Here is a 26,958-nt window from a genome sequence, read left to right as displayed (position 1 = left end):
GAAAAATCACCAAAAATTGTGAAAATTAAATTAGAGGTTTAATAAAATATAAAATTAAATTTTATTGAGTCTAGTTTTACATAGAAGAAACGGTGTAAGCAAAAAATTTTCATTTTATGAGATATTTAAATTTTTGTGAGACAAGGTAAAAATGATTTTGGGTTCCCTTGTTCTGACTTTGGAAAATTATTAAAAATTGTATAAAAATACTTGGGGGTTTAAATTTATATGTTTGATTTCTTAATGAGTTTAATTTCAAGAGAAACAAATGGGAACATCATTCGAATCCCGTACTAAGAGATAATTAATTTTTAGTGAAGAAAGGTCAAAACTGTCAAATAGCAGAACATGGACAAATTTGAAGAATTAAATGTATTTATTGGCTAAACCATAAATTCTAAAACTTTTATGGTGGGAAGATATTTGAGTCTAGTTTCATAAAAATCAATCAGATCTTAATTTAGAGTTCTGTAGCTCAAAATATAAATAATTTAGTGACTATGACTCAAGTGGACAGTTTTGTTATGAATAGTAAATAATTGTTTTGATATGTTTAAGCCTTGATTATGGTTGTGTTGGTAGCTTAATTGTGCCATGTTAAGTTCCATTGAAAGTGTGTATGTGAGCGTGCAAATGAGGGTGGCAAATAGCTTGGTAAATAGCCATTTCTTTGGCCACATGGGCAGAGACACGAACGTGTGTCTCAGCCGTGTGAAGGACACGACCCCGAGACACGGGCGTGTGACTTGGTCATGTGACCCCAAATTGTGCATGATGTCATAAACAGAAAGTTAGACAGGCTGAGGACACAGGTGTGTGTGACCACAAGGGCGTGTCACCTCTATTTTGATGAAATTTTTTTTGAGTTTTTCAAAGCTTTCGGTTTAGTCCCGAACCACTCCCAACGTATGTTTTGGGCCTCATGGGCTCGTATAAGGGACAATATGCATGTGATTGGATGAATTTGATTTGGTCCAAATTTTATGGCATGTTTTGTATGAATGTTTATGTTTAAGTTCAGCAACGTCTCGAACCCTGTCCTAGCATCTGATACGGGTAAGGGATGTTACACCAGAGGCGAATTTAGGGGAGCTGGTAGGGGCCCGACCCCTTAAAATGTAAATTTGCTATTTAGGCCCTTAAATTTTTTTAAAAATTTTAAATTAGTAAAGGTAAAATTACATTTTCCCCCATAAAATTATAGATATTTGGTTTAATCATCTAAAAATTATAAATACATAAACTATAAAAAAATTAAAATTTCATTCAGCCCTCCTAAAAATTTGTTTTAGCTTCACCCTTATCGGAGTCTTGATTTAAGCTATGACAGTTTTGACGTTATTTTGTCTGGGGTTTCAAGGCAGCATAGTCTCCATCAGTGACTTTTTCTTATGCGGGTTAAGTGCAGCTTCCACTTTCCTCTTCCCGGATTCTTCTCCCTCCTTTCCCCATGCGTGGCGGCGGTGGCAAGCAACTAGGGCTCTTGGATTTAGGTTGTGGGTTGGGCTTAGCTTTGGGCTTAATGTTTTATTTTTTCTGTTTTATCATCCCCGGGATTAGATTATACTAGTTAGTGAGGAACTCTTGACGTAGACAAGATCATATGCATCTATTCGTCGAAATCGAATAAAATGTTGAACCTCGTGTGGTGATTCTTCTCCCAATTTCTTGATGAATCTTTGTGGGTTTTGCCACTGTGATGGTTTGTTGTCTTTTGTTTCTCAATTTTGGGAGATTTTGTACATTGTTCTTAAGATGTAATGGAAACCTTCTTTATGTCAAAAAGAAAAGCATGAATCGAATAACTAAATTGACAATTATAGTGATAGAAAGACCCGATTACTATTCATAGAAGACTCAATTAGAATGGAAGCCATATTTGTGTTGATATTCACATGATTGGATTTGAGTTTGAAATTTGAGTGATATGCCAACTCCATTAAGCTCTGGATTCATATGGTTTATGATCTAATTTTCCTTAATAGATTTGATGAGAAGAATCTCACTACACGAATCTTAGTTACCATCAGATACTTCCCCAGCTACTTAACTTACAAGGCAATATATATGCTGACCTACTCAAACTTTGCAGTTTCTTTAATACTTACTTTCATTTCTTTAATGGTAATACTGAAATGCTGATATACTTGTTTCAATTTTTAATTCTCAAATACAAGACTTCATTTCATGTTTATGGTAAGATGTCAAAAATCTTGACCCCTAGTTATCCTTTCCTCAAAGTTCAAATTTCTAACAATAAATATCAGCATTGATTTTACTCGTTCACAGTAAAAAACCAGCAAATTAGTTTGCAAGTCACCATTAATGGCTTCCTCTCTGTTCAGTCTCCACTTCTTTCTCTTGCTATTCCTCTACCAGCCTCTCTTCTCCATGGCTAATCTCCATAAAACCAAGAACATGATCCTTAGATCAAATCACCGCTCTCACCTGATCAACACAATACCCTTCAATGAAAACTCATCAACTGTATACTTTGAAGTAACCAAACCCATCAAACTACCAAATACCAAGCCATGTTCATACCATGTTCTTCATCATGATTTCGGCTTCACATATGGGAGACCCCCAGTTGTTGTAAACTACACCCGACCAGCTTGTTACTCTCAAAAGTTCACCAAAATTGTGCTTGAATGGAAGGCAACATGTAAAGGAACACAGTTTGATCGTATTTTCGGGGTTTGGCTATCTGGCGTCGAGCTCCTTCGGGGCTGCACGGCAGAGCCTACACCAAAGGGAATTATTTGGAGCGTTGAGAAAGATATAACAAGGTACAATTCATTGCTCTTGAAGAACCAAACACAAACTTTAGCTGTTTATCTTGGTAACATTGTGGATCAGACTTATACTGGTGTCTACCATGTTAATTTAACCTTTCATTTTTACCCTGTTGAATGCAATGTGATGATCAATAATGATGAGAATAAGATCAGTTTGAATAACTTGGCATCTAACTATTATTCTAAGGCTGATCTGATCTTACCAATTTCCCAAGATCGGTCACTAAACGATGGTTTGTGGTTTGAAGTTCGAAATTCAAATGAAACAAAGTCGAAGCAATTTCAAATACCTGAAAATGTGTATAGAGCTGTATTGGAAGTTCATATATCTTTTCATGAAAATGATGAGTTCTGGTATGGGAATTTTCAGAATGATTACATTGCTGCAAATAATCTAAGTGACACTCCTGGGAATGGACCATTTAGAGAAGTTGTAATCTATCTTGATGGTGAAGTGGTGGGTGCAGTTTGGCCTTTTACAGTGATCTATACTGGTGGAATCAATCCTTCATTTTGGACTCCCATTACTGGTATTAGCTCTTTCAACCTACCTTCTTACGATATCGAAATCACCCCATTTTTAGGCAATATGTTGGATGGAAAACCCCATACATTGGGGTTCAGTGTCACCAATGCCTTGAATGTCTGGTTTATAGATGCTAATTTGCACCTCTGGTTAGATACCAGAAAGGCAAAAACTGAAGGGGGACTTGTGAAGTTCAGTAACAAGGCTGCTAATGTTTATGAAGAATCAGATTTCAAGGGATTAAATGGAACATTCTTGACGTATTCAAAGAGGCTCATATCTTCAACTGGATGGATCAAATCATGTTATGGGAACATCACAACTCATTCCATTCAAGAGTTTAGGTATAATAACTCATTGCAAGTAGCTAAAGATGGAGATTTTCAGGTTGTGGATCAGATGATCCATTTCAATGACAGGGTTTACACAAAGATGCCATTTCATCATGTTCATGTTGAGGAATCATTTAAAACTTTCCATTTAAACTTTTATGCAGACTTCACAGTACAAGGAGAAGGTTCCTTCATTTTTGTCAGCAATGTCACGTTAGGATTCAACGAGAACAAGTATAAGCATGGTGGTTTGGATTTCTTCATCAGCTTTCTGCGAAATACCCAGAAAGCACAATCGGTTATTGAAGTGAAAAACTACTCGACCACCAAAAGATTGCGAGGAACAAAACAGGTATATGAATACCATGGAAGTGATATCTGCTACTCCAGGAACATTAGCAGCTCTAACAACTTGATTGAGTATGATGAAGGGGGAAAACTGTGTGATGATTTTGAAGTCAAGCCAGTGAAAAAGGCTATTTAGTAGCAGAGACAGTGATGAATTTGAGCTCATCAATAAAGGGTTTCATGTTAGATGTTCCAGGATCCTATATTCAACTTAACTGATCAAATTGGAGCTGTTTTATCAACTCTTCCATCTTTAAATTTATTTTGCTATGTTCTTTGCACTTAAAAGCAAAAACACTAGACTCTCTTTTGGCAATAACAAGGAACCCCATATTATCAATTTCAGAATAAAAGTTTCCATAAATGGATTTTGAGAGCTTAGTATTCATATGTAGTCTGATAATGATAAGAATAGTTGAGAAATTTTGAATAAATTATTTTATATTAATATTTATATGTTTTTATGGTTAAATTTACATGAATGATATTATGCATTATTAATTTAATAATTTACTTAGCTGTTTTACATCATCAAAACTTGGCTTAAGATTATAAATATCTTTACCCTTTGTTTTTATATATATCTTTTATTCTTAAAGTAAAAGTTGACAAAAAGTTAGAATGTATGTACTCAAGTTTTTTTTTTTAAGTCATCTGAAATTGTGATAAAAATACGAAGCTTAAATAAAGGCTCGAAAAGAAGGGATGACATGAAACTGTATTTTATATATAAATAAACCTTATATATTGTGAGCTAATAAGACTGTAGTTTCTCATAGTTTCCTCATTGGATCACCCTTCAAATAAGTCTTCCTTACCATGGTCCCTAGAAGCAATTGAAATGGCAACATAGCAAACAATATCATGCATAGCATTTAGGGTGGAACCAGCAAGTAACAGAGAAGGGTCTTTGACCTCACTAACCAACGTCAATACTTTGTTTCGAACTTTTTGTATTGTGTCAATACCATGAAATAAGCCCAAGCCTCGGTGTCTTCAATGGCAGCATTATGGCCCATTATACTGCAGAGCAAGAAAGTATATTTGAGGTTCTCTGTTTTCAAATTCTATAGCTAAATACACAACACCTGACATCCCCTTGAAGATTTAAGGTCCGTCACATCCATTTTTTTTTATTTTCCATGTTACATATGAAATGCTCATTTGCTATATATTTCATTGATTTTGTTTTTCAGGGGTTTTCTTGTTTGCTTGAAATATGTTCTTGAAATTAGCTTCAGGATAGATAATGAACCTTTCAAGGTAAAAGACTAATATGTATGTATGTATGTATGTATGTATGTATGTATGTATGTATGTATGTATGTTTTTCATAAAGCAATGACAAAATTCACCATTTTAAATTTTCTTCACCATTTGTTTCTTCAGCTTTGTTGATGATGATAATGATGGTAATGGGTCAAGGAAGAGATGGCGTGGTGGTTGAAAGCAATGAGCAAAGGAGGAAGAAGAAGAAGAAAAATGGTGGAAGCAGGCGGCGTGAAGGGGAAGAAGATGATCAACAGTAGTGAATAAAAAAAACAGTCAACAATTACTGCTTATGTGGACATGGTGTGTAACACCACATCAGATCCTGTTAGTAAGTTATTGGTTGAGGGACTAAAATGATTAATATTTTAACGTAGTGATTAAATTATAAATACTTTTTATTTAAGTGATCAAAATAAAAATACAAGAAAATTAGATGACCAATCAGATAATTACCCTAAAAGAAATAATTAAGTTGATTACAGTTTATTTAATCTAACCTTGTTCAAGTTCAACCTCTGCTTAATTACCGAACACAAAATAATAAAAAAAGAATCTTGGGAAGGCCTTGGATTCTGTGAATCTATATGAAGCTGAAGAAGCTTTAGAAACTATCCATGGCTTCTTTCTTTTTAAACCCTTTGCTCTACCTTCTTCCCCTTCTATTTCTTGACCCTCTCTTCAGCCAAGCCAATCTCCACCACTCCAAGACTTTCAAATCATCCCTTCTCTCCCAATCATCAGCCAATGAAACCATCTCACCGACTCTCTTTTTTGAAGTCACTAAACCCATCAATCTCCCCACCACCAAGCCTTGTTCCCTCACTGTTTTACAACATGACTTCGGCTTCACTTATGGGAAACCTCCTGTTTTGGCTAATTATAACTTCCCATCTGATTGCCCTTTCCAGGAATTTTCCAAGATTGTCCTGGAATGGAATGCTACCTGTAAAGGCCGACAATTTGATAGAATCTTTGGGGTTTGGTTATCTGGAGTTGAACTTCTCAGGAGCTGCACAGCTGAACCTAGACCTAATGGGATTTTCTGGAGTGTCAAAAATGATATTACCAGGTATTCTTCATTGCTTTTATCCAACGACACTCAAAACTTTTTCTGTTTATTTAGGCAATATTGTTGATAAAACTTATACTGGTGTTTACCATGTCAATGTAACACTTTATTTTTACCCTGCTGTTCAAAAACCGGTTCTTTCTAAGGAAAAGTGGGGGGATTTTGGATCTGAGGTTGATTCTAAGGCTGATTTGATTATACCTTTTTCCCGGGACATGCCGCTGAATGATGGTTTGTGGTATGAGATTGAGAATGCCACTGATGTCAAAGTGAAGGAATTTGTAATTCCTCAGAATGTTTATAGGGCTGTATTGGAAGTATATGTGTCTTTTCATGAGAATGATGAGTTCTGGTATGGAAATCTTCCGAATGAGTATATTGCTGCCAATAATCTTACAGATGTTGCAGGGAATGGACCTTTTAGAGAAGTTGTGGTTAGTTTGGATGGTGAAGTTATTGGTGCTGTTTGGCCTTTTACTGTGGTTTACACAGGTGGAATCAATCCTCTCCTGTGGAGACCCATTAGTGCCATTGGTTCATTTGATCTCCCGACTTATGATATTGAAATTACCCCATTTTTGGGGAATCTGTTAAATGGGAAACCCCATAAGCTAAGCTTTAGTGTTACAAATGCTTTGAATGTATGGTATATTGATGCCAATTTGCATCTATGGTTAGATAGTAAGAGGGCAAAGACCGAAGGGAAGCTTTTGCAGTATGACATTGTTCCTCTTAGTGTGACTTCTGTTGTAGATTTCAAGGGTTTAAATGGAACATTTGTCACGAATACGACTAGGTTCATATCCTCGACAGGATGGGTTAAGTCTAGTTATGGGATTGTGACAACCAAATCCATTCAAGATTTAAGTTATAGTAACTCTATGGTGATAAATGGGAATCTGCAGATCATAAACCAGACGGTCCATTTCAATGACAGTGTTTATGCAGACATCCCGGCTCCTAATGATGTATCGAAGAAATCACTCAAGAGGTTTCTTTTCTACTTATACTCTGACGATATCGATCAAGGAAACGGAACTACATTCTCTGTATCTAATGTCGCTCTGGGATTTGATGAGAAGAAGTTTAAAGATGCTGATGCCGGTAAACCTAGCAGTTCACTCCGGAATTTGCAGAAAGGAAAGGGTATTATGGTTGTAAAAGACAACTTGGTTGTCAGTGGAGTGGCAAGTACCCAACAATCATACAATTATGAAGATGGTAATTTTTGCTATTCTAGGAACATTAGCAGCTCAAACTACACTATTCTTTATGATGAAGTACGGAACACATGCGATAAAAGAGCAAAATCCCATTTCAGATACGGTCTTAGCAGATGGTGGCCTTTTCCAGCTCGAAGAGCTTTTCTCGCATCTCATGTAACTGATCCGAATGGAAACCAGTAATTCGACATGTGGAGTAGTTAATTAGATCTTTTGAGATTCCCGCGTACAGATACAACAAATAAGTTGTCAAGTGTCTCCGTTTTCTTTTAAATTATGGATCGATTTGTAGGTATGCATCTTCTCTCTATTCATTTTTTGCAGTTGAATGTTCTTTTAACTGGATTTCAGTTTGACTGTTCATCTTAAAACTAAGCTTTAATAATATATTTCTTAAGCTGTACCATAGATAAGTTTATATCATGGATCATTCATGTTTGCAAATCCAATAGTCTGGTTTAGTGCATAAAAAGTAAGGGGCAATACTTGTGGAAATGCAAGATTATGCAAAATGATTGAAGGCCTAACGTATTCACAGTATGTTTACTGCATTTGAAATCGTTGTATTACTTATTCTTATTATTTACTATTACTATAAATCTATATTGATTTACTATATTGATTGCAACAAAATCTTTCAAGATTTGGTTTTGAGTTAGCAACTTTTATTTCTTTTTTTTTCATTCCTTTCTTCTTCGCTTTTGATCGGAAAATAGAAAAGTTGGGTGAATTAAAAACTCAAAGGAGGTTCATGGCCAAGAGTAAAGATGTCCAAGTAACGATTATTTTGGAATGTACCAGTTATGTTCAAAACGGCGTTAATAAGAAATCAACGGGTATTTCCAGATATATTACTCAAAAACATTCGAGGTCGTTCGATCAAATAAGATTTACTCATATCTGTATTTAGTTCCTACACACCAGCTGAATCAAAAATTGGAATTAAAAATTTAAACTATAAATTCATGTTATATTATTAATTTATTCAAAATCTCGGATTAACTCGATTGATATATAAAATAAAAATAACTTCACATAAGTCAATTAAATTGATTGACTTTGAAGTTTTAAAAATCAACATGACAAGAAATAATAGTAATATCAAATCCAGTAATCCAAACTTAAATCAAGAATGGTTTGAATAATCTTTGATCCACCACGAATTTAATGAAATGGAGCATAGATGCAGTGGAAGGGATTATCATTTTTTTTCCACTATATGCTACAGAACCTAGGGGTACATCGCATTGAATGTGTCTGTCCCATTTTATCTTCAATTTAATGCATTTCTGCTGATAATTTCAATAATATTGTAGCATATTCCGCGCGCGCGCGCGCGCACAAAAAAAAAAAAACTCAAATCTTTCACTGCCAAAGAGAAAAGCACAAATTAGAGATGTTTATCGCCACTTGATCCGGGTCAGTCCAAACTATGTTTATTGTTATTGGTAAAAGTAATTTGGAGCTAGTATATTAAAAATTAGATTGTGTTTTGTTTTCTTTATTAAAAAAGTTAATAAATTAATCTTTATATATTATATTAAAGAGTAAATTGATCATTTTGTTAAAATGTTCATCCATTTTTAATATTAAGTGATACCATGTCACCGTTTGGTGGATTGAATTAATCATTCTACAAATAATAAACATTGTCACTAAATGACAGCTTTGCTTATAACATTGTCCTAGGCACTGGGAATCTCATATTAGCTTGGCAGCACGTTGTCGATTCTCCAGCTTGGTATTAGGATTTTTACCTACAATGACAAGGTTGATTCAAGAGCATGGAAAGAGATATTCACTCTCTTCTCTAAGGACTCAATATAGGAAATTTCAGGATTTGTGAAGATAACCAATGTGTTGCTTGCCCCTTGATAAACCTCAATAGTAACATATTTTAATCCCGTGCTTCGCATATTTTTGGATGAATTATCATAAGATTTAGTGGATTTGATGCTCCTAATACTTTAATTTCATGTTTTATACCCAGATGAGCATTGGAAAGCGAAAAGTGCAAGAAAAAGGCCAAAAACGGACAAAATAGGTTTATTTCAGTGCTCACACGGCCCAGACACTTCCACACGGGTAATCCACAAGCCCGTGTGAGACACATGGCCAAACCACACGCCCGTGTGTCATGGCCGTGTCGACTTAAAACCATATCAGAATTGCACACGGCCTGAGCACTATCACACGAGCGTGCTGCACGGCCGTGTCCCTGTCGAGACCTATTTTAATTCTACTCGGAAAAGGCTAAGTTTGGGCTATTTTGGGTATTCCAAAGTCTATTTAAACACACGAGGAGAGGATCTAAGGGGTAGACAGAGGAGAAGGCAGAAAATACTCGAAGACAGCCATTGGAATCAACTCGGAAGCAAGATTTACTTCAAGGTTGAAGCTCTCCATTCAATTTTTACCGAATTTTTTGGGTTTCTTTATGTTTTGTTGTTTTCCTAATTTTAAAATGTTTTCCCCCATCATTATGAACTAAATTCCCTAGATACCTAGGGAAGATGAAACCTAAATCGAATCTTATTATCTTTTGAATTATATGATAAATACTTGTTCTTATTCTTCATTATGAGTTTTAATCCTTGCTTTAATATTCTAGGATATTAGTTCAGGTTTTGATGTGCTTATTCAGTAGAGCAAAAGTCCCTATTTAAGAGTAGATCTTCCATAATTAAGCAGAGTTGCATGCAATCCTAGATATGTGATGACATAAATCTGCCGGATTAGAGTCAAATTTAATAAGGGAATCCATAGATCGAGTTAATGCGACAATAGGGGTTTTAATTAGAAAGAGATTTCAAATAATCAACCTAGAGTTTGTTGTTTTTAGTCTTGAGAGAGATATTAACATAAGCTGGGGATTTTTACGGATTAAGTTAAGTGAATAAATCGTCTAATTCAGAAGTAGTAAGTAAAGTCTAGGTGGATTCTTCCTTGGGTATTGTCTTCTCCATCGGTTTTCCAAAAAGTATTTTTCAACTTTTATTTCTGTCGAGTTCTTAGTTAATTAGATAGTTAATTCTAATTTAAAAACATTCCTTTAATTCTTAGGCTAGATAATAAAAAGATAGTAAGTACTAGTACTTTTAGTCCTTGTGGATACGATATTTCTGGTCTCACCATAACTATACTACTATTCGATAGGTGCGCTTGCCTTTAGTCGAAACTTTAGTTAGTTTAGTGACCATCAAGTTTTTGGCACCGTTGCCGAGGACTAAGATATTAGGAACGCTTAATTTTTATTACTTTAGCCATTTTTATTTTTATTGCAATTTAATTTTGTTTTATTTTAATTACTAATTTTTATTTTATTTACTTTTGACAGGTTTTTATAGTTTATAACTAGAAGAAACTCGTCAGGACCTCTACTTTTTGACAATGAAATTGAAAGCACAGCTCATAGAAATCGTAGAGAAATAAGGTGAAGTCTACAGTATATAGAGGAAGAGCACGAGGACGACACCAATAATACCGAGGAGATGGCTGAAAATCAAAATAATCCGTTGCCTCCTGTGGTTGTCGCAAATCCAGTGAATCAAAATCCTACTCCTCGTACTATGTACGACTATGCTAAGCCTAATTTAGCGGGGGTTGAATCGAGTATTATTAGACCTGTAATTGCTGCAAATAATTTTGAATTGAAACTTAACACTATACAAATGATTCAATAGTTTGTTTAGTTTGATGGTTTGCAGGATGAAGACCCAAATACTCATTTGGCTAACTTCTTAGAGTTCTGTGATACTTTCAAAATAAATGGCATTTCTAACGATGCCATTTGTCTTTGGTTATTTCCCTTTTCATTAAGGAACAAAGCTAAACAGTGGCTGAACTCGTTACCGCGAGGTTCCATTACTACTTGGGAACAAATGACCGAAAAGTTTTTACTGAAGTATTTTTCGCCGACTAAAACGTCAAAGTTGATGAATGATATCTCTTCTTTTGTGCAGATAGATTTAGAAATTCTTTACGATGCATGGGAGAGGTATAAGGACTTATTGAGAATGTGTCCTTACCATGGGTTACCTTTATGGCTACAGGTTCAAACTTTTTACAACGGTTTGAACCCCTCAACTAAATAACAAAACACCTGAGGAGGCTTATGAATTTATAGAAGAGATGTCACTGAATAACTATCAGTGGCAAGTCATGAGAATAAAGCCAACGAAATCAGCCGGTGTTTTCAACTTAGATGCAGTCACCATGCTATCAAACCAGGTAAAACTCTTGAATAAAAAGATTGACGGTCTATGTGGTTCTACGCAGGTACATCCGGTGATGCAGTGCAACATGAGTGGAGGTGGAGTCGGCAATTTAGAATATTTACCCTTCAGCCCTAACATGGAGAACAAGCTAATAAATTATATGGGTAATAATCCTCGACCTCAAAATAATCCTTACAGTAACACGTACAATGTAAGTTGGAGAAACCACCCAAATTTATTATGGGGAGGCCAAGGGAATCAGAGACCACCACCCCCTCCAGGCTTCCAACAACAACCTTACCAGTAAGAGAAAAAGCTGAACCTTGAAGAGATGATGACAAAGTTTATTTCAGTGCTAGAAGCCCATTTTCAAAACACTGAAACTGCATTTAAAAATCAACAAGCATCGATTCAAGGGCTCGAGAATCAAACAAGACAGCTGGCTAAGATGATTTCAGAGAGACCACAAGGGAGCCTTCCTAGTAACACCGAACCCAACCTAAAAAAGAACGTGAAAGCAATTACCCTAATGAGTGGGAAAGTGTTAACTGAATCTGAAAAGAAGCTACCACAAGAAGCTGATAGGAAAGAGGATGAGGTAGTAAAACCCGAAATAAGTGAAAAACCAGTGCTGAGGGAATATAAACCACCAATCCCATATCCAGCAAAGTTGAATAAAGACCGCATGATGCACAATTTGGTAAATTTCTTGAACTTTTTAAACAATTGCATATTAACTTACTTTTTGTTGAAGCTATTTTGCAGATGCCTACATATGCTACACGGGCGTACTACACGGCCGTGTCCCTGTCGAGACCTATTTTAATTCTACTCGGAAAAGGCTAAGTTTAGGCTATTTTGGGCATTCCAAAGTCTATTTAAACACACGAGGAGAGGATCTAAGGGGTAGACAGAGGAGAAGGCAGAAAATACTCGAAGACAGCCATTGGAATCAACTCGGAAGTAGGATTTACTTCAAGGTTGAAGATCTCCATTCAATTTTTACCGAATTTTTTGGGTTTCTTTATGTTTTGTTGTTTTCCTAATTTTAAAATGTTTTCCCCCATCATTATGAACTAAATTCCCTAGATACCTAGGGAAGATGAAACCTAAATCGAATCTTATTATCTTTTGAATTATATGATAAATACTTGTTCTTATTCTTCATTATGAGTTTTAATCATTGCTTTAATATTCTAGGATATTAGTTCAGGTTTTGATGTGCTTATTCAGTAGAGCAAAAGTCCCTATTTAAGAGTAGATACTCCATAATTAAGCAGAGTTGCATGCAATCCTAGATATATGATGACATAAATCTACCGGATTAGAATCAAATTTAATAAGGGAATCCATAGATCGAGTTAATGCGACAATAGGGGTTTTAATTAGAAAGAGATTTCAAATAATCAACCTAGAGTTTGTTGTTTTTAGTCTTGAGAGAGATATTAACATAAGCTGGGGATTTCTACGGATTAAGTTAAGTGAATAAATCGTCTAATTCAGAAGTAGTAAGTAAAGTCTAGGTGGATTCTTCCTTGGGTATTGTCTTCTCCATCGGTTTTCCAAAAAGTATTTTTCAACTTTTATTTCTGTCGAGTTCTTAGTTAATTAGATAGTTAATTCTAATTTAAAAACAATCCTTTAATTCTTAGGCTAGATAATAAAAAGATAGTAAGTACTAGTACTTTTAGTCCTTGTGAATACGATATTTCCGGTCTCACCATAACTATACTACTATTCGATAGGTGCGCTTACCTTTAGTCGAAACTTTAGTTAGTTTAGTGACCATCAAGTTTTTGGCACCGTTGCCGGGGACTAAGATATTAGGAACGCTTAATTTTTATTACTTTAGCCATTTTTATTTTTATTGCAATTTAATTTTGTTTTATTTTAATTACTAATTTTTATTTTATTTACTTTTGAAAGAATTTTTATAGTTTATAACTAGAAGAAACTCGTCAGGACCTCTACTTTTTGACAATGAAATTGAAAGCACAGCTCATAGAAATCGTAGAGAAATAAGGTGAAGTCTACAGTATATAGAGGAAGAGCATGAGGACGACACCAATAATACCAAGGAGATGGCTGAAAATCAAAATAATCCGCTGCCTCCTGTGGTTGTCGCAAATCCAGTGAATCAAAATCCTACTCCTTGTACTATGTACGACTATGCTAAGCCTAATTTAGCGGGGGCTGAATCGAATATTGTTAGACCTGTAATTGCTGCAAATAATTTTGAATTGAAACCTAACACTATACAAATGATTCAATAGTTTGTTTAGTTTGATGGTTTGCAGGATGAAGACCCAAATACTCATTTGGCTAACTTCTTAGAGTTCTGTGATACTTTCAAAATATATGGCATTTCTAACGATGCCATTTGTCTTTGGTTATTTCCCTTTTCATTAAGGAACAAAGCTAAACAGCAGCCGGCGGGACATTAAATAACAAAACACCTGAGGAGGCTTACGAATTTATAGAAGAGATGTCACTGAATAACTATCATTGGCAAGTCATGAGAATAAAGCCAACGAAATCAGCCGGTGTTTTCAACTTAGATGCAGTCACCATGCTATCAAACCAGGAAAAACTCTTGAATAAAAAGATTGACGGTCTATGTGGTTCTACGCAGGTACATCCGGTGATGCAGTGCGACACGAGTGGAGGTGGAGTCGACAATTTAGAATATTTACCCTTCAGCCCTAACATGGAGAACAAGCTAATAAATTATATGGGTAATAATCCTCGACCTCAAAATAATCCTTACAGTAACACGTACAATGTAAGTTGGAGAAACCACCCAAATTTATTATGGGGAGGCCAAGGGAATCAGAGACCACCACCCCCTCTAGGCTTCCAACAACAACCTTACCAGTAAGAGAAAAAGCTGAACCTTGAAGAGACGATGACAAAGTTTATTTCAGTGCTAGAAGCCCATTTTCAAAACACTGAAACTGCATTTAAAAATCAACAAGCATCGATTCAAGGGCTTGAGAATCAAACAAGACAGTTGGCTAAGATGATTTCAGAGAGACCACAAGGGAGCCTTCCTAGTAACACCGAACCCAACCTAAAAAAGCACGTGAAAGCAATTACCCTAAGGAGTGGGAAAGTGTTAACTGAATCTGAAAAGAAGCTGCCATAAGAAGTTGATAGGAAAGAGGATGAGGAAGTAAAACCGAAATAAGTGAAAAACCAGTGCTGAGGGAATATAAACCACCAATCCCATATCCAGCAAAGTTTAAGAAAGACTGCATGATGCACAATTTGGTAAATTTCTTGAACTTTTTAAACAGTTGCATATTAACTTACCTTTTGTTGAAGCTATTTTGCATATGCCTACATATGCAAAATTCTTAAAGGAGCTTCTAACAAATAAAAGGAAGTTTGAAGAATTGTCTATAGTAGAACTCAACGAGGAGTGCTCGGCCATACTCCAAAATAAACTGCTAACCAAACTGAAAGATCTAGGAAGTTTTACTATTCCCTGCTTAATTGGTAGTTTAAATATTGAGAAGGCACTAGCTGATTTAGGCGCTAGCATTAATTTGATGCCTTACAAAATGTTCAAGCAACTTGGCCTAAGAGAACCAAAACCTACTAGGATTAGTATCCAACTAGCTGATATATCTGTTAAATATCCTAGAGGAATTATTGAAGATGTACTAGTAAAAGCAGATAAATTCATATTCCTTGTTGATTTTGTTGTGCTTGACATGGATGAGGATGTTGATGTGCCTTTAATTTTAGATAGCCCATTTTTAGCCACTGCTAGGGCTGTTATTGATGTAGGTGATGGTAAACTTGTGCTTAGGGTAGGTGACGAAGAGATTATTTTTAAAATTTATGATGCCATGAGATTTTCTAGAGAACAAGATGACTCTGTTATTTTATTGATTCTATTGATCATGCTACTCAATATTCTTTATAGGAAATCGTTTATAAGGACACGTTGGAACTATGTCTTGCCCAAGGAGAGAAGGTAAATGACGATGATTCTGTGTTAGGTAAGACAATAGCTGAATTAAATTTTAATGAGTCCTCACTGAGACAGAAGAGCTATGAGGGTATTGAGGTAAACAATGAATTAAAATTAAAACCCTCTGTTGAAGAACCTCCTAAATTGGAATTGAAGCAATTACCAAATCACCTAGAATATGCGTTTCTTAGAAATAATTCCATATTACCAGTGATTATTGCTTCAGATTTATAGCCAACCAAAAAGGACGAGTTACTTCAAGTGTTGAAAATGCACAAAAGAGCCATAGCTTGGAAGATTTCTGATATAAGAGGGATCAGTCCCTCTTTTTGCACATATAAAGTTTTAATGGATGATAAATATAAACCTTGTGTGCAAGCTCAAAGACGACTGAATCCTAACATGAAGAAAGTCATAAAAGATGAGGTAATTAAACTTCTAGATGCTGAAGTTATTTATCCTATTTCTGACAGTTTTTGGGTGAGTCCTGTGCAGGTTGTCCCTAAAAAAGGAGGTATGACTGTTGTGGATAATGAGAAGAATGAATTGATCCCAACACGAACAGTCACAGGATGGAGAGTTTGCATTGACTATAGAAAATCGAATGATGCCACAAGAAAAGATCACTTTCCCTTACCATTCATTGATCAGATATTGGAAAGATTATCTGGGCATATGTATTATTGCTTCCTAGATGGACTCACTAGTTACTTACAAATCCCAGTAGCTCCTGAGGACCAAGAGAAAATGAAATTTACATGTCCATATGATACGTTTGCTTATCGACGAATGCCTTTTGGATTATGTAATGCTCCTGCTACTTTTTAGAGATGCATGTTGGCCATTTTTGATGAACTCGCAGAAGACATTATGGAGGTATTTATGGATGACTTCTCGGTATTCGGTAACTCTTTCCATCTTTTCCTTAGAAATTTAAAATGAGTTTTAATGAGATGTGAGGAAACGAACCTTGTACTAAATTGAGAAAAATGTCACTTCATGGTTCGTGAAGGGATTGTGTTAGGCCACAAAATTTCTAGTAAAGGAATCGAGGTTGACAAAGCAAAAATTGAAACTATTGAGAAACTACCTCCTCCTAGTTTAGTCAAGGCTATTCGAAGCTTTTTAGGACATGCTGGATTTTATAGAAGATTCATTAAAGATTTTTCGAAAATAGCTAAGCCTTTAACGAATTTACTAGAAAAAGATGTGCCTTTCGATTTCAATTAGGAATGTTTAGAAGCTTTTAATACTCTTAAGGATAAATTAATTAATGCTCCAATTTTAGTTGCACCTGATTGGAATTTACCCTTTGAACTAAGGTGTGATGCGAGTGATTTTGCAATAGGTGTGGTTCTTGGACAGCGAAAAGACAAGCATTTTCAACCGATCTATTATGCTAGCAAGACATTGATGGCCGCACAAGAAAATTATATGACGACTGAGAAAGAATTGTTGGTTGTGCTTTTTGCATTCGATAAATTTAGACCATATTTAATATTATCCAAAGTTATCGTTTACACTGACCATTCAGCTCTTTGATACCTTCTTACTAAAACAAATACAAAACCTCGACTAATAAGATGGATTTTATTATTGTTGGAATTCGATTTAAAAATTCAAGATAAGAAGGGAGCAGAAAATCTTGCAGCAGATCATCTATCCAGATTAGAAAATCCACATCTTAAGGAGCTTGATGAACATGAGATAAATGACTCGTTTCCTGAAGAACAACTCTTTGCTATATCTGACTGAGGTACATTGGTTTGAAAACATTGCGACTTATTTAGCTGCTAACGTTACATCAAAAGGGTTGACACATCAGCAAAAGAAACGATTCTTTACTGATGTGAAAAACTACTTTTGGGAAAATCCTTTTATTTTCCGTATATATGTGATCAAGTCATTAAAAGATGCGTTACGAAGTCAGAAGCAATTAAAATCTTGGAACATTGCCACTCAGGACCTACTGGAGGACATTACAGTGGGACTAGGACCGCACATAAAACGCTCGAATCAGGTTTTTATTGGCCCACACTATTCAAAGATGCCAACAGGTATGTTACTTCTTGTGATAAATGCCAACGAACAAGTAATCTTTCCAAACATGACGAAATGCCTCAAACATATATGCTTTTATGTGAAATATTTGATGTATGGGGTAATGATTTTATGGGTCCATTCCCTAGCTCATTTGGGAATAAATACATCTTAGTAGTCGTTGATTATACGTCCAAATGGGTGGAAGCCCAAGCTTTACCTACTAATGATGCTAGAGTAGTGGTGAGGTTCCTTAAGAAACTCTTCTCTCGATTTGGAACACATAGAGCAATTATTTGTGATATAGGTACTCATTTTTGTAATGTTGAATTTGATAAAACCCTTAAGAAATATGGAGTTTACCACAGAACAGCTACCCCTTACCATCCTTAAACTAGTGGACAAGTCGAAGTAGCAAACCGAGAGCTTAAACGTATCCTAGAAAAGACTGTAGAGTCAAATATGAAGGATTGGGCAATGAAAGTAGATGATGCTTGATGGGCCTATAGAATTGCTTTAAAGACCCCCATAGAAACATCTCCTTACAAACTTGTTTACGGGAAAAGTTGTCATCTACCATTTGAATTAGAGCGTAAAGCATTTTGGGCTATAAAATTCCTAAACTTTGATCCCAAACTCGCAGGTGAGAAGAGATTGATGTAGCTAAACGAGTTAGATGAATGACGAGCTAATGCATATGAGAACTCACGATTATACAAGGAAGCAACGAAGCACTGTCATGATGCTCATTTAAAGCAACACAAGCAATTTGAAGCTAGAGATCTTGTCCTGCTATATAACTCAAGGCTCAAATTATTTCTTGAGAAGCTAAAATCACAATGGTCAGGTCCTTTCGTAGTTTGAATTGTTTTTTCATATGGCTTAGTAGAGGTAAGTCATCCAACCAAGGCACTTTCAAGGTAAACGGACATCGTCTTAAACTTTATAACGATGAGGACTTTAAAGATAATAGAGAGGAGCTACGGCTCCCGAACCTGTCTAAATATGCCCATAAGGTAGAGTCGAGCTTAGACTTTAAATAAACACTCCTCGGGAGGCAACTTGAGCACTAACCCCACTAAATAAGTTTATTTTTCTTTCATTTTTCATAGTTTTAATGCAGGTATTTTTGACACACATGGCTTGACACACGGGCGTGTTCTAGACCGTGTGCTCACCACGAGTTAGAGACATGGTCATGCCTTGAGTCTTGTAAACTCTTAAAGCCTTAGTGTTGACATTCGATAGTGGCGAACATGGCCTAGACACACGGGCGTTTCTATGGCCGTGTTAAAATAGGATAAGCATTTTCTCAAGTTAAAGTGACATACGAACTGTGATAACTGGCCACGACCGTGCGATACGGCTGTGCGAACCACACGGTTAAGGGATGCGAGTGTGTCTCAGATCATGGTGAAACTGCACTCTAATTTTTTAAAAATCGACAGAGGCACGGAATGCGTTAAATCACCACGGCTGTGCGATGCGGCCGTGTAACCCACACAATCATTAAACACGGGCGTGGCTAAGGCCGTGTGGGAACCTGAACACACACTGAAATTGTCAACAAATCAGAATAGAAAACGGGCAGATTCTACAGCCGTGCCCAAAAGCCGTGGGCAATCCTGACTACAAAACACAGGCGTAGAGAGTAGGACATGGGTATGGGCATAGCGAATCAGCTAGTACATGGCAATGCGATGCAGCCGTGTGTGCCACACGGCCTGGACACACAGGCGTGTCCACAGGCCGTGGGCGACACTGACTTAAATCATCAGACCATAAGTACAAATCAAGACTCGGATGTGTTGAAACTCCCACGGACGTGAAAGAAGCTAACGAAAGAGCACACGGCCATGCGATACGGTCGTGTGGGCCACTCGACCTGGGTACACGGACGTGTCTAAAAGGCTGCGTGCGATACTGACTCAAATTTCACGAAAAATGCAGCCTAGGAGCGAGACACACTGGCGTGGGCCACAGTCGTATGGCCTAAAACGGGGCCTACACGAATGTGGCCCCCTTTTTAATTGAATCCCTAACCCTAAAATTTCTCCATCCCTATTTAAACTTACTATTCACACCCCTCTTCACTATTCACCTCTTTGCCGCTGCAGCTTTACCCTCTACTCCGGCTACCACTCTCCGATGAGCCACCGGCGATCTATTATCCCTCCCCTTCCCTCAACAAGTTTTCACTCACACCCAACTCAACTCCGACCACCAACCCCTACTACTCAGCCACCATTAACTCCCACGATGAGTTCACCACCACCGTTCCCCGTCGCTAACAGCACTACCATTGTCCCTCCTACACCAAACATCATCGGTTCCCTCATTTTCTTTTATTATTTTTAATAACTCTCTAATTTATTCTTTGTTTTCTATTTTCTTAGGGGTCGTTCGTTTGGGAGGAAAATATTTTTCGGAAAAGCTTTTCAGACTTTTCTAGTGTTTGTTTGACTGAAAACAATTTCCCAAGTAAAATGAATTACAAAACACGGGAAAACAAAGCTATTACTTTAAGAAAATGTCTTACTATTTTTATTTCGGTAAGACATTTTCAGGAAATGAAGCAACATGATCTTCCCTTTCCCTTCCCCTTCCCCCATCCTTTTCGGTAAGAGTTTGCTTTGATCCATGATAAATTCCCCCAAGTTTCTCATCAAAATTAAAAATTTTCAATCGTCTTCTCTTTAAATTTTTGACATTTGCTATCCCTAATTTGAATATATTTTGTTGAAATTTGATAATACATGTAACCTGGTCTGATTCTCGCAGTGTTTTGATTAGTTTCTGCTTTTTAGTATGAATGATTACTTATTTCAGGTCATTTTCTTTCTGTTTGTAGGATATTTGGAATAATACATGGTATCCTAAAGCTAATGATCACATAAATACAGAAAAAAACATGGTATGTTGTTGATGCTACGGATAAAATTCTGGGAAGACTGGTATCAACAATTGCCGTGCATATTCGTGGAAAGAATTTGGCCACTTATACTGCTAGTGTGGATATGAGAGCTTTTGTGATAGTAGTATGTGGCTTTTTTGGTCATTAGGTGTCTTTTTAAGACTAAATTTAGGAATTGTTTTCTTTATAAGAACTCATTTCTATTGTTTGTTTCTAGTTTGGTGTTGAAACTTGAAAAGAGGTTGGACTATAAAGAAACTGTTGGCTGCTCTGAAATTTACACGTTACAATTGCTCACATTCTTTGGGTTATAATTTGTTCTATTGTGCAAAATTAAAGATTTTTTTGGTTGACTGCATTTGCTATTAGTAGTGCAAGTCTATGGGTCTTGATCAGGGCTTTTGATGTTCTTTGTGTCTACATATAAGTAGTTGATTGAAATGGAACTCAAGCAAATCTGTGTGTAAGCTTATAGGATTTGGAGTTATATGATGTTGTGTGTCATTTCTTTTTCCTTTTCTATGGTTGTTTCATATTATGTTGAGTTTGCTTCTAGTCTTACTGATCACTTAACTGTTATGAAATGCTTTACATCATGGGAAATTATTTATATTAGAAATTTTGAAGACATGAAATTTGAAGATGCTTCTATACGGTTGATTGAATGCTTATTTCTGTATATCTGGATAATAGTATGATGGCATTGTTTTTCATCATGATAAACTACTTGTCTGAGCAATTTCTTTTACAAGGATACTAATATAAAAAGTGCTTGTTTTGTTGTTTCTTTAGAAGTTCCTTTCTTAAAAAATTGTGTGCCTTAGTGTAAGACCCTAGAAAATGTAACAGAGTTGGATTGAGTGGTATAATTTTGCAGTTTTATTGTATGAACAAATTTTCTCTTCTAGAAACCTGTAGCTATTGGTATGGATCTGGTTGCCTATATATTATGAAAAAAGATATGGTTGCTTCAAGGATCATAATTCACCTTATAGTAATTTGGCAATTTAGGGGAGGGAGCTTTGATATTACTTTCTGGTTTCTTACAATATGTTTATTTTCTGTTTTATAAATCCTAAAGTTTTTTGGTCTACTTTGACTCAAAAGGTAAATGCTGAAAAAGTCGCTATATCTAGAAAGAAAAGGACACAAAAGCTCTACAAGAGGCATTTAGGAAGACCAGGTGGCATGAAAGTGGAAAAATTCAACCAGCTGCAGCAGAGAATTCCTGAAAGAATTATTGAGCACGTTGTTCGTGGTATGCTTCCTAAAAGAAGGGTAAGTTCATTGGTTTCAAACTAAAGACTAATAATATGTAGATCTATGTTATCCTGACTTGGTTTCTGTATCAGACATAGGTATTGTAACACCCCATAACCCCAAACCATCCCCAAAATAGGGTTACAGAGCATTACTGGACCTATCGAACATTTACAATTACTATACACATAAATACCAACACAACCAGATACATTCATTATTTACCAAATTTAAACATTTACATATTATCCAATATTTAATTTTATTCAAATATCAAATTTCATCAAATAAATCAATTTCATACCAAATTAACCAAATTCTATTATATATCATAACTAAACCTAAATCTATTTATTTCATCCTTACATTTACAATTTCAAAATGACACACACATAAGACACCCTAGGTACATGCCATTACCAATAATTAACACACCTTACCTTATTGAATTCGGGATCGACCTAGGATGTTGATTTAACGTTTTATCTTTACTTAACCTGCGCACGGAAACAAATCGTACGCTGAGTATAGGTATACTCAGTGGTATTTCTATAATCCGAACATTTAATAATATAACAAATACTTAATATCGTAGTAACAATTACAATTATTCAATTATTTATTTCATAGATAAATTTCAACTACTTACCATATAAATTCTATACAAATCATATAATAAACACAATAACATAATTGTTCAATTCTTAAATAAACCTATTATTATTTATTCCATTCTTTCACTTACTAATCAGTATAGCTTTCCTTAATTTATTCACAATTCAATATCAATAAACTATACTCAGCTATGCACTTTTCAATCATTTTCCATTTTAATCCATTTAAATAACAGTCAATTTCATTTATATCATATCAACTTACTATCCCTGATAGCTTTCACTATATACATACGATTCATATATCTCAAATCACATTTCAATTCATCAAGTGGCATCATATATCATCAATTCGAACTCCAATCATTTCATGAACCTTTGGTTCATGTTTTCAATCTCACATCTAAATTTTTAATTTTCAATTCTCAATTCAATTTCTATTTTCATTTCAATAGCTTGATTAATTAAATTTATTTGATTTATCTTTTTCACTTATTTACCCCTATTAACAAGACTCGGACTCTGATAGATACGCGGATTCCACCCAAACGCACCAGAATATCCAACCCAAACACACCCAGAATAATATAAATCCTCCATAACACACCAGTATAATATAGCCTCCCAAACACACCAATAAGGCATTAGATGCCTCTTCGGTTAAACCGAAGCATATAATAACAGAACCATATTCTCAGCCAAGCTACAAATCTCCTCTTCACATCACAATCCTATGGCATGTCATTTGTATCCAATCTAGTCTGATATTGTTAATAGGATATTTAATTCACTTTCTCAATTTAATAGTTCTTGCATCAATATACCATTCTAATAATCACATATATTCACACATTTTCACAATTTCATACATTTTCATTCAATTCAACAAATATATTTCAATTATTCACATTAATTCATAATTCAATACAATTCAATTCACTTTTCAATATCAAATATTCAAATATCACAAATCTTATATATTCATATCAATTTCCTCATATTTCCAATCAATATATTTTCAATATAACATTCATTCAATATTCAAATTTTTACATAAATCATATATTATATAATTCAATCAATATAAATTCAATCAAAATAATTGCAATCAATATAAATTCAATAAATTCATCGCATACCAAAATCAATCCATTCCAATTGAAAAACATCATAATTCTAACACTAACAATTGCTATATGTATATAAATATAACAAATAATAACTAAGTTCGGATTATAGAAATACAAACCGTATTTTCTCGAGCTAACTCCCCTCGTCTTTGCCATTTTTCTTTGCTTAGCTGAGATTTCCCGAGACAACATTAGCTACGGGAATTAAAACAATTCATATTCGTTAATTCACTACTAATTTATATCTAATTAATACAATTTCCATTCAATTTCTACTTTAATTCAATTTAATCTTAACTAAATTCACTTACTTTTTCTATCTCAATTCATACTTCATTTCTATTCAAATTTTGTCCAAACTCATACTTAATTATTAAATTTCCAGCATATTTTCCTAATTTCGAAATTTCATCAATTTAGTCCCTACAACATAAAACTTATGAATTACTTTACAATTCAATCCTTATTTCATTTCTAACTTGAATTCCTATCAATCTAACCCCTAATTCATCTTTTTATTCAATATGAACAATATTTAGAAATCTAATAACTTTCAAAATATTAATTTAATTTCATCAAAACTTTGTTCTAAAGCTTTTAAAACATCAAAATTAAGTGAAAATGGCTATATTGACTTATCAATTAAACTTTAAAGCTTCAAACCTTAAATTTTCACTTTTCTTTCTTTCCTTTCTTTTTCTCCTTCTTTCTCCCCTGTTTCACGTCTGCCTATTCTGTTTCTTTCCTTTTTTATTTCTTTCATTTACTTTGTTCTGTTTTATATATATATATATATATATATATATATAATATAATAAGTTAATAAATATCTATTTAATAATCAATATTTATTTTACATTTGTATATATTTTTATTATTACACATGTCACAAATTTTACCATACATTTGTCATAATTTAATATATTTGTTACATAAAAATCTCATAATATAATTATTTAATTAATAAATATCTTATTTAATATCAAATACTAATATTACAATTGGACACACCTATATTTTCACATTTGTACCAATAAATTTATTACAATTGTCATTATTTAATTTATTTATCAAACAAAAATCTCATTATTTAATTATTTAATTAATAAATATCTTTTGTTCTAAAATTAAGTAAATATACAATTATATTCCAAGTGTTCAAATACATATATTACACTTGTACAATTTTATCATCATACAATTGTCTTTATTTCAATTTATTTAATAATAATAATAATAATTAATAACTAATATATAAACCATAATAATAATTATAATATATTTATATATGACTTAAGAAAAATCTTATATTTTAGTTACATGTATGCCGCCTCATCTATTGTCAATGGCTTAATTCCCATTTTAATCCTTTTTACTTTCTTTTAATCTACAGTTCAACTTTCATCCTTTATTCAATTTAGTCATTTTTCCTAATTTCTCTTAATTAAGCTAAATTCACTTAATTAAAGCCTAGTTAATTACTCAATTAACTTCGTAATTATTTTTAATAAATATTTTTCAATCCATTTTTTTAGAAACAGAGACCCGAAAATACACTTTTCCTATAACCTTAAAGTTCGGGTCGTTACAGGTATGTGCTAGTTATGCTCAACCTTTTCTAAGTATTTTCCATATATTTGGAATGCTATATCTCCATATCCATGTTTGAATGTGTTAGACATAGGTGTAGGACACAAGAACTTTAGAGAAAACGAAGAATCTGGAACATATAACTTTAAATATGAATTGGTATATGGATATAATTTTTTCCATCCCTTATATCATTAATTTAGCTCGCTTATTAAAGGGATAGTAAATCCTCATAACCCTTTGGAATTTATCTATTTGTATCATCGTGTGCCTGGTTTCTTTGCATGTCTGACTCTTATTCTACTGCTAAGCTTTTCATGCAGTTTATGCTAAGCAACCTCAGTTTGTGAATACAATCATGATAATTCTTAGTAGAGTGCATTTGTTAAGGTTTATAAAAGTGAATAAATCTAATTCAAGCCAATAATTACAATGACTTGTATTGGCTTTTACATTGAATCCATTGGTTGCAATCTGTTCCAGAAGTTTACTCCAGGAAACAATATGTTGTTTCTTTTGTATACTGCGTACATGATGTTCAACATCAATTATTTCCTAACCCAACACTAACATTTGCCTTCCTCATCTTGGTAGAGCATTGTTTGACCACCTAAAGGTTTACAAGGGTCCAGACCATCCACACGATGCTCAGAAGCCTATTGAGCTGCCAATACGAGACAAGAGGGTTCAGAAGCAGAGATAATCAAAATATAAAGCAGGGTCTGGCTTGAGAGTGCGCAGGCAATGCTTCACATCCTGCTTGCCATTTACTCATGTTTCTGAAAATAAATCATGTGGCTGGTTAAAAATTAATACTAGCTATTAGAGGGTATCTATAATCATAATATACTTTTATTTATGTAATTGATGAAAAATAATTACATTTCTAAATTTTTGACATTTTCTATCCCTAATTTGAATATATTTCGCTGAAACTTGATAATAGGTTTAATGGAAATCAAATTGTATATGAAAGCTTTTTCTATGCAGTGATGTTGTACTTGTCTTAGATTGGAGATAAAGTAGATATAATGTGTAGACATGCAGTTGTACCCTTCAAATTCTGTAATGATGTATGATTTTTTGTTATTGAGTGGGATGCATTTGAGTAGGTTTGTTGAAATTACGGAGTGATCCAATCAACCATCGGTGAAGGTGGCGGTGCGGTCACAGTTGATACACCTGCTGTTCTCAAATTGGTTATGGGCAGATTGATGGAATGATGATAAGGATGGTTGTATTGTGTAATCAGTGTAAATGTTTAAGATTGTATAAGCTTTGTCAGTGGACTAATTTGTTCTGTTACAGTAGCTGTTATTGTTTCAATAAAAGGTAATAATTTTATGCTATTTTTAGTTATTATTGTAATAATTTTATGTTATTTAACACATGTTTTATAATTTTTAGATATAAAATAAAGAATGATTAGTACAAATTTAAATATGCAATAATAAAGATAAGTAAAAATTTTTGTAAAAAATAAGACTTCTTCAAAATAAGTAAAAAATTTTCCTTTTTTTGCCTCAAGCAAGTCGTATGAATAGCTAAAAGTTACCAGTTGTGATTAATTTATAATTAATCAATAATTAAAACATGTGAAAAATATAATATTCCATGTGAAAAAAGAACTTGAATAGCTAAAGGTT

General features: G+C 34.4%; 1 protein-coding gene, 1 non-coding gene and 2 pseudogenes across 2 annotated transcripts; 3 read left to right on the top strand and 1 right to left on the bottom strand.

The window, feature by feature from the left end:
- The first annotated feature begins 1,374 nt into the window (after positions 1-1,374).
- On the top strand, positions 1,375-4,356 carry LOC107895330 (peptide-N4-(N-acetyl-beta-glucosaminyl)asparagine amidase A). Its single transcript, XM_016820642.2, has one exon. It carries the CDS (start codon positions 2,326-2,328, stop codon positions 4,138-4,140), a length of 1,815 nt encoding a protein of 604 aa, XP_016676131.2. The 5' UTR covers positions 1,375-2,325; the 3' UTR covers positions 4,141-4,356.
- Positions 4,357-5,795: 1,439 nt separating this feature from the next.
- LOC107895331 (peptide-N4-(N-acetyl-beta-glucosaminyl)asparagine amidase A-like) lies at positions 5,796-8,184 on the top strand (annotated as a pseudogene).
- A 3,313-nt stretch (positions 8,185-11,497) lies between these two features.
- On the bottom strand, positions 11,498-11,604 carry LOC121213204 (small nucleolar RNA R71). The gene has a single exon (XR_005908577.1). It is a non-coding gene; the product is annotated as a small nucleolar RNA R71 (small nucleolar RNA).
- An 8,459-nt stretch (positions 11,605-20,063) lies between these two features.
- On the top strand, positions 20,064-26,126 carry LOC121212334 (50S ribosomal protein L13, chloroplastic-like; annotated as a pseudogene).
- Positions 26,127-26,958: the final 832 nt, after the last annotated feature.

Source organism: Gossypium hirsutum, chromosome A13 (assembly GCF_007990345.1).
Source record: "Gossypium hirsutum isolate 1008001.06 chromosome A13, Gossypium_hirsutum_v2.1, whole genome shotgun sequence".
In the NCBI taxonomy this organism is placed as follows: Eukaryota; Viridiplantae; Streptophyta; class Magnoliopsida; order Malvales; family Malvaceae; genus Gossypium; species Gossypium hirsutum.
Note: the sequence above shows the minus strand (reverse complement) of the source record. Positions and strands in the feature narration are given on the sequence as shown.

Excerpts from the sequence above, each read along its gene's own strand:
- LOC107895330 (XM_016820642.2), top strand. The coding sequence starts at position 2,326 with ATGGCTTCCTCTCTGTTCAGTCTCCACTTCTTTCTCTTGCTATTCCTC.